The sequence below is a fragment of the Crassostrea angulata genome, chromosome 2 (genome assembly GCF_025612915.1).
Source record: "Crassostrea angulata isolate pt1a10 chromosome 2, ASM2561291v2, whole genome shotgun sequence".
Taxonomy (NCBI): domain Eukaryota; kingdom Metazoa; phylum Mollusca; class Bivalvia; order Ostreida; family Ostreidae; genus Magallana; species Magallana angulata.
The window spans coordinates 24400530-24413128 of record NC_069112.1 but is presented as its reverse complement, the minus strand read 5'-3'; the positions used below and the strand labels follow the sequence as shown (position 1 = coordinate 24413128).

Here is a 12599-nt window from a genome sequence, read left to right as displayed (position 1 = left end):
CCTCTTGATTCAGACAAAGTTCAATCAATGGTATCAAAAAATCCAAAGATTTACCATTTGAAACCCCCTCTAGCTTGTCAGGTTTCAAAATACAGCTAAATATACGGTAGAAAGTCTACGGGGAGTTTGCATTGAATCAGCAATAATTAAGCCCGGATGATAACGTTGAAAAATTGTACGAAGAATTCCAAGTGACTTCTGAATGAAGAAAAGATGTCAACATTCCCTATTATGAATCTCCATAAGAAATCTGTTTACCTTCTTTTAAATTTTTACGAGGGAAAAATGATAATGTGTGAAATGAATTTATTTTGAAAATTTCCCCGTTCATTGATTTCAGTTGCATTTCATTCACAGGTATGTGCAATTTTATTAAAAATCGGCCAAATGTGCAGCATAAATATCTTGGGACAGACTAACATGTCATTCAATTATACAATTTCAATCCACGTTTAACTCTCTCTGTAAATAGTTCTGCAGTTAAGAAATGAGAATAGAAATATTTCAGTTTTAAAAAAAAAATTGGTTTCCCAGAACTGGGCATCAAAATCAATTCTTTCAATTGACAGTCCTTTCTTCGTCCAGATTGTGAAATCTGCCCATTTAATCTCGAGTACAGCGAGCTGTCCAATAACCTGATAATAGTAATCGTGTGTTCTTTTTTAACAAAAATTTTCCAGTATCACTAAGCTCCGCAAAGAAGTTTTTATTCGAAGAACATTCTTCAGGTTCCTTATTTCTCCACTTGTCTGTTCCTTTTTCCATACGGGCACTTTATTTCCAATATTCTTACTCCGCATTTCGAACATGATATGACTCCATTGAAAAGGAAATTATGAGGAAATAATTAGACCAACATTCTTTACTGAAACATTCCCTCCACATTTTTTATGATGTTGTTCTGCATAGCATATGCAGGCCTTCGCTTCATATTTTCGTTCATGATGCAAGCTTGGGACAGTTGCTGGTGGTAACTGTATGAACGTAAATGCTTGATGAGGTTGTTTGGGGGTGTAGTATCTCTTTTTTTTTTTACAAATTAGGGCAGAATTTGATGCTGTAAAAAGAAAATTCTTGCTAGTATCCAGTTTCTGTTATTTGACTGTCCTTGCATAGATTGCATAGTGTATCGAACCTTAAAGAATTATTAAATGATATTACGGTTTTATTTTTCTTTTTTGAGATAATAAAACGTTGTTTCTGATTTAAATGTCCAAAATTCCATTTCAGACCAATTCTCACGGTACATGACGTTTGCATGTTTAATCAAATAAACAGTCAACAATATGAAAACAATTTGACTAAAAGGTATATTGTTTGTCTTAAATAGATGGTATGGTTTTTTAAGTGCTTTTAGTATGTTCTTAACGGTCGAAATACAAACATAAGAGTAAATGCAGAAGAAGTAAATCGATATTGCTTTTAGAGGATAAAATGAAAACAAATTGATCTTTTAAAGAGAAAGCAAAACTGGACAAATATCTATCCTTAACTATTAATCTTTAAGCAACTATAAAGGAAAGACATTTAAAACACTTAATATCTTCATAAAACATGTTTCTTAACTTTTCACGAAATTTTTTACAAAGTTTAAAAAAAAGATATATATTCCAGTATTTTTAAGTGTACTTAAGTAACAAATTTGTTTACTTTGAAGGTGCTAATCTTAAAACTGTAATACAGGTACAATATAGACAGAGAACATATAAACTTTATGTGTGATGTATTTCGTATAATGAATTTTTACATTGACACATACAATGGATATGAAATATCGTTGATAGCACCTGCATGGTAATAATCGGCAAAAATCTGCAATTTACCCATAACAGAGAAGTTGTTCTATAATATATAAATACTAATATTAACTGAAAAGACATCCTTTAAACATGATAATTTGGAAGAAAATAGATTGATTGAATTATATGCTGAACGTTCATAACAAAAATTTTTGTGAAGTTGTAATTTTGGCCTTAAATGGTAAATATTTCTCCTCACAAAATATGATACTTTATTATTAATTATTATTTTTTAAACATTTAAAGTATTCAATACAGGAATGCCGATATTAGTTATATGCAGATATTTAATAAATACGGAAATAAGTGAAAAGCTGTCAATGTGACAGCAAACCGGGTTTTCTTTTATGTGAACTGTATCCATAATCAATGTCAACCCTGAATTGATAAACATTACCAACCGTACCCAGTGAATGGAGTACCCTATATGAAATATTTTGCCAAAAAATGACTAAGTTCATTAATTATCAGAAATAAAAATCCTAGCAATATGCACACTTCAGATATATGTACTACAATTGATCTGCAAAAGAGCAACTTCCTATCTTGAAAACTGTAGGAGGAGTTATCCGTACAATGAGGGTACCCTTTAGGCAGCCGACCGACCGCCCGCCCGCCCGCCACTTTCACCATTTAAATAACCGGATTTTTTCGTTGGAAAGCCCGTTTAAAAATGGAGCAACGACATATTATATTTCTGCAATTCTTTTAAATAGCATTTCTTTTAAAAAAAGAAGTTGCATGTTATGCAGGTTGTACTAAGGAAGCATATAGAATCAAAGTCTTATGTAATTCTTTGTTATTAAATGCCTATTCAAATATTAAAACATCAAAAGATAAGCAAAAATCTAATTAAAAAATCAGTTTTCTTTCTTGCAATACTTTACATTTAATTACGTAGATTTACATATTGATGACTTCTTCCTTGAAAGAAGAATGTCGTGAAAATTTGAATCGGAAGCACTGTTTCAAAATATAAGAATTCTAAAAAATATCTAATAAAAAATTTTAATGTGAGTATTTGAGAATTGAACAAGAGGATACTGGAACATCTGTGAACGTTATAAAATGTTGCTTAAGAGTAGGTATTTATGATCTCATATTTTGTCCAGGATTTTCTCTGTCTTTTTGTTATATAAACATCTGACTACAACAATACTATCCCTAATATTTTGAAGTTCACTTTTAACATGTATCAATAGTTTGGCAAATGCTGAACTTGAAAATTGCTGCCCGAATATCGTGCTTTGTGTTGCTTTGATGCAACATACCGTTTATCTTGCAAACTGTGTAAAAGTTTGGAAAGTTTTTGTGAGAACTTAACGACTAATTATTGAATCAAAAAAAATATATGACTTTAAGAATAATTTTATAAAATTGAGACTTTTTTGTTTACTAAATATGTTTCTCACAGAATGCACGCAGCTCGCAGCATCATTATGGTGTTGGAAAATTGTTTTGAATGTAGCAAACCACCTAGCTACAAACAAACCTTTGATACATTTGACCACTCCCTTTGATATCACAGACCCCACGATGAGCATCTTCGGGTTTAATGCCTAGTAAGGGCAAATTTTCCATAAAAGCCATACTTTCGAGTGCATTATGTGATTTTGTCTTGTCTTTTAAGAGTAATGTATAATAAATACACAATGGGCACTGAAGCTAAGTAAGTGAAACTGTGAACATTGTTTTTTCTTCAGGTACGCTGCTAAGGTTTTGTGATCAGTCAAGCGTGTCATTGTGATTTCAATAAGATCTTCACCCAATTTTGTGATCAGTCAAGCGTGTCATTGTGATTTCAGTAAGATCCTCACCTAGTTTTCACCTTAAGAAGGTTAAATGATAGTATGTTTCGGACACTCCACGTATACAGTATTTATATTTTTCAAGGCCTATCATTTCATCGCATTAATGGTTAACGATATTAAATGTGGTACATCCATTTGAATGTATTTACCTTTGAAACAAATTGGGGAAAACACCCCCCAAAAATGAGCAGTAATTTGATAGATGGTTGAAACTGTTCAGCACGCCCCCTTAGCTCTAATTTAGTCTACATAGCTGCTAATGGAAATTCTAACATTGTTGAATCAAGTGATAATGGATCGAACACACAGAAAGTTCATTTGTTTTTATTTGTTTTTTTTTCGATAATGTACCTTTTACTATATTAGCCTACTTAAATGTCCAAAAAACACTCTGGACACATGCTACCGGTTCATATTTTATCAGATGTTTGCAAGTCAATTAAAGTAAAGTGTCTAAAAATGATAACAAATATGGTCTCTGTGTGTAAAAAATACATCGTTTTTATTTAGTTTTTCTTATACCCTTGACTTGGTATTTGTAGAAAAGTAAAACAGTGAAAGTATAAACATTTGAGCTTTTAGCAAAGACAAATAAAAACGATTTTGTCGATACTGCAATAAGACCTTAAACCTATCTGTATTTATAGGTAAACACGAAAGATATAATGAAATAAAAGTTTTTAAGCGACCACAAGAGAGCAACAGGAAAAAAAATACTCAACACACTTAGAGGCCTCTCTGTAAAAAATGTTACACAGATATGTCCGAATGCTCTTGACTGTAAATTTTTTGATAAGTGACTCAACACAATGGGTGAGTTTGCACGGTGAGAAAACAGCGACTTATACAAAAGCCACGTGCTTTAAGATTCCATACAACGTTTTTAATGCGGCAAGTTGTTTCCAAAGATGCCTGGGAACACTAAGAATTCACTATATGTTCAGTTACAACAAACACCAAAGCACGTGCTTGTGTTGTGAAGATTTGACCGGAATAGACCTCGTCAGTCCACTGTGGACTTCTTTCGTTCCTGGTGAGTAACAGATGGTTAAAATATATATCTTGCTATTGTTACACCTTGCAGATCTCTCCGTTTATCGAACTCATTGGATTATTGATGGATTAAATTAGTGATTAATGAAAATATGATTATAACAAGTTAAAACGTTCGCCGAGTTATGAACTATGTTTGATATAATAAATTCAATATTGTATAGTTATATCTTCGTATAAAGAAACAAACTGCTCATTTTTTGTATAAAATTTTGCAATCGACAAAACATACATTTGTGCAGTAATATATGTAAGTCAAAGATGTGCCCTCATGATTTGATACAAAGTTCACACAGAAATAATTGTTTTAACCTAAAGCTTTGTAAACTTTCAAATAAGAAAAGAAATCTATGTCTTCCACATGTAAATTTTTATACCAATTGTCTCGTACATGAATCTTACACGTTTATTATTTCTTAAACCCAGAGTGCCTTTTCATTAATGAATATGCATAAATAATTTCCTGAAATATCACGATTGTGTCATCAAATATCCACATTGTTGTTTACAATACATGTATATTCATTCTATGTTACATATATTTGTTTTCCCGATAAATATAAATAGGATTAAATTGAAATTAAAAAAAAAAAGAAATTTAAATGTTGACATACATGGTTATTAAAAGATGGCAAATTAAAGAAAAAGCTGATAGTGTTTACTTGAACCACAAACACACACCATGCGAAGTAGTAGTTACAATCAATTTCCCCTACATTTCATACCATTAAATTTCATTGTATATTAATTGTTAGTGCAAGATGCTTTTAACTCTGAAACAATGAACACTCTCTAGGGATTGTCCTAATGCCAGTGATGTCTACTTGCATGAACAATTAATCGTATTATCGCTCTTAACAACTTAAATTCATTAATTCATTACTTTAGCTCCATGCAAAGATGGGTACGTTACATATAACTATACAAAAACCCAGATCTGTTTGAAGTATGTGTCAACCTCTGCTTCCTATCCGGAAGCTACAAAACATTGTCAAGCGGAGGGAAGTGACGTCATCAGACTCGACAGCAAACTGAAATACGATATCCTCACGGATATTTTAGGTAGGTTTTTGGTGTGACCATTATCATTGTCATATAAGTATTGAAGGCAAAGTCGCACTCACCACTTCCATTAAGCCAAGACGTTTTGTCCTCTTTTGGACATAACCTTATCAAAAATGTTTGGTTAGAAGTAATGGTATTGTTTTGCTAAATTTAACAATTTGTCTAAGCATCAGGATTTAAGGGTTTTCTTTATTTATAAGGGCGATCAATCAGCTGCTTAAGAAAAATGCTGAATCTGTTTTAAATTCATCTATTTATGAATAAATTCAGTTCACCATTGTTGTTTATTTTTAAATTCTGCTAATCGGAAATTAAAAATTGTTTTATTAACATAAAATGTTTCTGGTAAACAAAACAAAATTCAAAGATTTAATTGGCTTGGTCATTTATAAAAAACTGATTTTTACTGCTGATGATATTTAATATGTTTTACGGTGCGACCGTTGGGGCGAGCACAGCATGTGATCAAACAATCAATTATAATAAATTAATAAAATAAAATTAACAACGTGAAATTTCAATGCAAAAAAATAAAACATACCTATATTTCAGTAAATTTTCATTATTCATAGTTTATAAGATTTGTTATAATTTATTTATTTATATGTAGAACAATAGTTTAATCTCAGATACAATGTTGTTAAATAATAAAGATTTTAATATATAAATATTCATTGCACTGCATCTCCTCTTTTAAAGTGATTGTGATTATGATTGATTGATTTCCCCCTTTTTTTTTGCAGTAGACATTTTTTCTTAAACTTACATATAAAACTTGACTCATCATAGAGCTCCCCCCATGCTAATTTTTTTTTCATTTTTGTCAATTTATACATAGAAAATCGACCTACCATGGATTTGCCCCTCCACTTTAAAAAAAATAATTAATGTTAAATTTTATTTTTAATTTACGCTTAAAAATATTTGCTTATCATGTGAAAAGAACATAGTGTTGCCCCCCCCCCCCCTACCCCCCTCCATGTAATAAATGGAAGTGAAAATAAAGAAACCATTGAACTGCTAAAGAGCTGAAGGATTAGAATTTTCATGATTTATTTTTCTCTTTGCTTGCAAAGATTTTTTGGATGAGGCTGCCATCCACCCACCCACCCCCTTTAAAAAAGGCGCTGCTACGTATAACGTTACGTTTCAGGAAATTACCGTAATTATAGTGAATAAAATATTTGTGAGCATTCATCCAAATTAGTGCAATTTACAACTGTTTCCTGTATCTGAAGAAATGTCCTTATTCGTCAGCTGTTCTTTATCTTAGCCTTTGCAAGATTTTGAGAGGATTTTGGTCATTTCAGCGGATTTACAATAACTTCAATTAGAGTAATTTCCCCTTATCAGTGCTTATTGTGACGTCAAAGCTGACGTTGGTTAAGTGTCGTCTTACTCTTTAAAACTCCCCTGAGAAATAAAAGTATGCGAAGTATACTGTTTTATTTACTTAAAAAGCATGATGTTCTTAAAATTACACATCTTATAAGCTTTTCAAAAGTTTTACTTTGATTCTCGGGAGAACATGATGTTGGAACGTGAGGTTGGAAACCATTGGTACTATGAATTGTGGGTCAAAATTTACTGACTCCGAAAAAATATATCGGATCGATGTGTAAACGTTTGTGACGTCACACGATTATTTTTAATTGAAAGTGTACTGAGTTGAACTTTAGAGGTAACATTGACTGTATGTCGCTTACAACGTTATTGTTTTTACTGTCTAAATTTGTCTTGCTGATTGTCGTGAGAGTGTGAAGTGATAAAAATTGCAATGATTACAAGGAACTGCTGGGACGATTAAAACGATGCATTACTGGTCCGATTTACTGACGCCCAAAAAATCCGTTGAATGAATGTGCAACTGGTCCGAATTTTCTATTCACACACGCCTTGCCGGTAGAGCTCGCTTCGCGCCGGCGCTGCGCGCCGGCGAGCTGCGCTCGCTATTAATCTGATGATCTAATTGGTCAAAACAAATTATAGCAAGCAGAAAATACAATTCATGTTTTACTTTCTACTTTTGTTAGAACAAAGGGAAATATCTATTACTTTTATAAGACACGTTTAAATGTTTGACAATAAACTTTCGTAGGTAATGGATAGTATAATAGATTAAATCCATATTTTTATAAAAAGTTTGAAATTTCAGTCGTAATTTGTTACAAAAAGACTGATTAATATAGGATCAATTATTCACTACAATTGGGTAACACAAGTGACGTGGTAAAGCAAATATGTTTTCTATCTTTAGTTCCTATTGCAAACGGTTCTAAAATTAATGTGTGGATCCAAGGAACGAAAGTAGGGGAGGAGTGGTTCTTCAATGACGGGGCCCAAATGTCGACCGATTTCAATGCGATATGTCCGCTCATTTTGAGTAGCACCATCAGTGAAATACATCTTCGAGCACATGGATCCACAACATTTTCCTGTTTGGACATGATTCCATCTGTGGAATATAGTTTCATGTGCGAACATTATCGCCAGTTTACTATATACTGATAAAGTATAAAATACAAATATGAAAAATTAATGTCGTTTCAAACATTTGTTTAAGAGTGGTTTTGTGTTTATAAACTCTTGTGTAATTAAATGATTTCAGGTATAGATTTTTTTGACTTTGTTAAAACTACAACATATATTGCCGTATGGTTTGATTAAATTGATATTTGAACATGACTATTGTCTCCTTTTTTTGCACAAACGAGCACTGATGATAAACAAAACGTAAATATATCAGTAATTTAAAATGTATTTTGAAATAACAGACATTTTGAGTTATAAAACTATATGGTACAAAAGAAACAAGAAATCATATTGACGCAAGCGTCAAATGGGCCGCAAAAAATATAATTGTTGCATGAATCATTGGTCGTTTACATAAAAACATACTACAAAGAAGAAAATAAAAGTTGGTTGTACTTATTTTTATGGTAAATTTTAATATACTTTCAGCAACTTGTTTTGAACATTAAACATTTTACTATTATCATTAAGAATCGAGATTGTTACTGTAAGCATTTCTAACGGTAATTGTATGATCATTGCCATAGTATGAAGTAATGGAGAACGCATTGATTTTTACATTAATACAAAGTTCAACTCATCATTTTTCTCTTGGAAATTATGTATTTCAAACCATTTTGGTTTTTTGTTGTTGCATTGTATTGAATTAAAACTCAATGCATTAGTTTCTATGATTTCAAGGGACCCCATGATAAAATAAAAATGGATTAGTTCAAATTGTCCAGTCAATTCAATATTTCATTTATGTCATATTTTTGCGTAAATAATTGATATGTATGTCATTTCATGACATTTTTTACCACATTTTACATGGAGATATAATAAATATAGATAGAACGTCATTTCATTTGACACGGCACATAGAAATTCAAATATATCATTTACATAAAATTTAATGATATTCAGGTTTTTAGTATTTCAGGTCTTTAGTACGTCTCGCATACCTATACCGATGCATTGTTTTGAAAAGAATGAACTACTCCGAAATTTTCCGAATAGATTATAGTCTCGATAATAACGCGCCAAGCACGGCAGTCTACTAAGTATGACCTTTTTTTCATTTACGAGTAAAACAAAAAATATATGATATTTTTTAAGAGGCATAAAACATATTTCCACATGCAAATTAATTTTTAATTCATAAAAAAGAAGCATAATATTAATTCTATTAAAAAAGAACTATCCCGCAGAAACGCAGTAACAATATTAGGTGTATATCAAATAACAGACCGCCTTCCGGCGGCCGTTAATAATGAGGTATTCTTGGAGTTTTATAAATGAAATAAATACATGTTCTGATCGGAATTTGACCAATTCTACCCAAGTATACCGATGGATTAGGCCTCAAAAGTTTATGTAATTATTGACATCATTGTTTTACAAACATTCTATAATTATCAAAATCGTAACATTTCAGAAAACGTCTTTTGTGAAAGGCCTTTGTCCTTGACCGGTAGATGTAGCCGATAGACACATGTTACTATACACTTTGTCTACCCATGAACCAAAAGGTGTTTCTTCGCCATTTTTGCCCATAATTATCTAGCGTAATATTCCACCCTATTCCTGCAATCCTTGTAGCCCAAAGTCGTATAGTGTGTATCTATTTCAGTGAGGCAATTTAATTAGGATTTACAGCAACACATATTGATGAAAAATCAAAAATATGTCAGTTCGCTGCTCAACATTTGTAATCTCACAATGTAACTTTAGTCCGCTTTGATACATTGGCCCACTTAACCATTTGATATTGTAAGGGTTTGTTTACCATAAATCATATTCGGATTAATAGCAGTTTTCCCAGTTTAATACCTATTTCCCTTGACAATTTTTTTTTCTGATTCTGATTCATTTGCCCCAAAACATTCACAAAAACTGACAATTTTATTACCTGCTTTTTTGTCTGGAAAAGAGGATCATCTATAGAGGAAGACATTGGTAACCGATCCATTATTTTACCCAGTGATAATAATTCCACCAACCGCTGGAACGAGATGTGCAGTTGATCTATTCGTATTTCTCTTCTTACTTTGGACTGGTAGCTATTCGGCTAACTGTGAAATAAAAATAAATAGACGACGATGTCAATTGATATTAACTTTTGTGTGTGCAAATAAATTAATTCGCCTGATACTTAATACGGACGACATCGATCAGAAAAAAGGACATCATTGAATTTTAAACTATTCATGTTCCTATACTAATAATACTAATAAAATTCTTACAATTATATTAGAGGTTTGAAATACTTTGAATTCTTTACATTCTGAGGTATATGAATTTAACTGTACGTGAACAACGTACACAATTTGATGTTTAAAGGCAATATCCAGGCTCGTCTCTTGTGTTTATCTTTTATCTGTATACATTTGCAATTGGTGTCCCCCCTTGTAATGGGTTAGAATCAGAGGAATCTTGGATAACCTTAAGGCTTTTATTTTTCCGTCATATACACATGCATTTCATCCACGTAGTCTTTTTTTAAGAACGTCATAATCTGCAATCTGGCTGATCTCTGTTTGGTTGCGTTGTTCTATGAGAACGGACCTGACTTTTGTTAGATAAAGGACATCTTTGACCTGAACAATTCCTAGCAACAGGTTGATAATTAGAAGACCCCATTGCTGATGGATGTCACCCATTGCAATTATGCTGGTCTTGAACAAGGAATTTGGCTTCTGTTTGATGAACATGAACAATCCCTAGCAACAGATTAAGAATACAAGACCCCACACACAATACTGATGGATGAGGCGTACTACAGCTCAAACATGTATATAAATATTGACATCGTTGTTTTACATAGATCTTATAATTATCATTACCCCAATAGTCATTACATTGTAATTCTCAAAGATACATTGTCATTATTCGAGTATTCATATATTGCGTTGTAAAAATTTACTATGCATGTGGGGGAGTTATGAGCACGTTTCTGTTTTCGTAATAAACAGTAATTCATGGACTTGTCCTTTCAAAAACATTTAAATAAGTTTATGTGTATATGTTTATAGTTGTAGATTCTATATTTGGAACAAGAAAACATTCTTTCGTTCCTTAATTGGTTTATTTTATACCGATGGTTACTTGTATGGTTGTACTAAATATCTATCAATACAATCCTGCTGTGAATTTATTCCCACCGTCAAATAATAGCAATATCTAAAACAAAATGTTCATTAGCATATGTAGCGAAATTGTTTACAGTTTTCCTTTAAGTTCGAAATAAATTGGAGTTTAACAATAAGAATCGTTAAGTTTGTTGATAAAATTTTAAAAATATATCATAAAGGAATTTTATACTTTTATATTATGTAAGAACATTAGAAACAATGGTCTCCTTTAAATGTTCATTTTGCTTTGGAAAGATTTTCTGAGAAGTATTCATGATTGTTTTCCTATCCATTTTATCTTTCATTTTTATAAATCTCACAGCAGCTTGGCAAAGAAAAAGAAAATGAAATATTGATTCTTAAAAGAAACTGCCAATTAAATTGAGATAATAAAATAGTGTCGTTTCTATTAATATTTACTCTAAGTACCTAGCTAATGGATATCACGTTTTTTTCTGCATAACTTTGTTTTAAACGATTACTCATAAAACTATAAATCCTCCTAATACGTTTATTTTGTACTTGGACATATTATTTATGAGGAATACACTGCATATAATATAGACATATATTTCTGTATATATCGTTCATTATAGATAAAGATATGCTACCGATGACATATATAACTGCATTGCTGGTTGTAAATATTATTTGCAATGAAGCACCTGAATTCAATAATTATTTCGCCATTCAAATAAACGATTATCCAAAATCTTCAGGTCACAAAATTTCTAGTAAAGAAAGGAAGTTCCGAAGTCTACGAACGTGCTTAAACACAATGGATATGTTAGTCATGATCAGCCACGATGAATCTACAAAAACATGTTTGTGTTGCAGCGATATTACGGGGAGTGACATAACTGGCCTAAATTGGAAGTCATAGGTCCCACATAGATGTAAGTATTTTTTTTTTCAAAAACAAATGACATAATTATCTGTTTTAAAGTGATTAAAGTTAAGACTCCTTGAATTAAGCAAATGTTATTTTTTTTACCTTTAACGTGTAAAGTATAAAAATACCTTGAAATATTCTTGAAGAAAAATATTTGTTTTATTATAAAATATAAATACTCCGAATCCTCAGCAAAAGGTGTTCACGACGCAGTTTTTCTGTGTATAAGTAAAACATCCATCATTCTGATATTTCTCGGTGTTAAATATTACATGTAAGAAAGAAATATATCAAAAATTTAGAATCTTATTTTTGTCTACATGAGTTACAATTA

The 12599-nt window shown here is 31.5% G+C and overlaps 1 protein-coding gene across 1 annotated transcript; it reads left to right on the top strand.

Annotated features, from left to right (window-relative positions):
- Positions 1 to 4299: 4299 nt before the first annotated feature.
- LOC128173366 (uncharacterized) lies at positions 4300 to 8387 on the top strand. Its single transcript, XM_052839048.1, has 3 exons — positions 4300 to 4643; positions 5552 to 5725; positions 7986 to 8387. The coding sequence occupies exons 1-3, from the start codon at positions 4358 to 4360 to the stop codon at positions 8234 to 8236; spliced, it is 711 nt and encodes a 236-aa protein (XP_052695008.1). The 5' UTR covers positions 4300 to 4357; the 3' UTR covers positions 8237 to 8387.
- The last annotated feature ends 4212 nt before the right edge of the window (positions 8388 to 12599 follow it).

Bases quoted from the DNA above. Each gene is read 5' to 3' on its own strand.
- LOC128173366 (XM_052839048.1), top strand. From the start codon at position 4,358: ATGTTACACAGATATGTCCGAATGCTCTTGACTGTAAATTTTTTGATA. The intron at 4,644-5,551 runs GTGAGTAACAGA...TCATTACTTTAG, and splicing joins GTGGACTTCTTTCGTTCCTG to CTCCATGCAAAGATGGGTAC. The intron at 5,726-7,985 runs GTAGGTTTTTGG...TTCTATCTTTAG, and splicing joins TATCCTCACGGATATTTTAG to TTCCTATTGCAAACGGTTCT.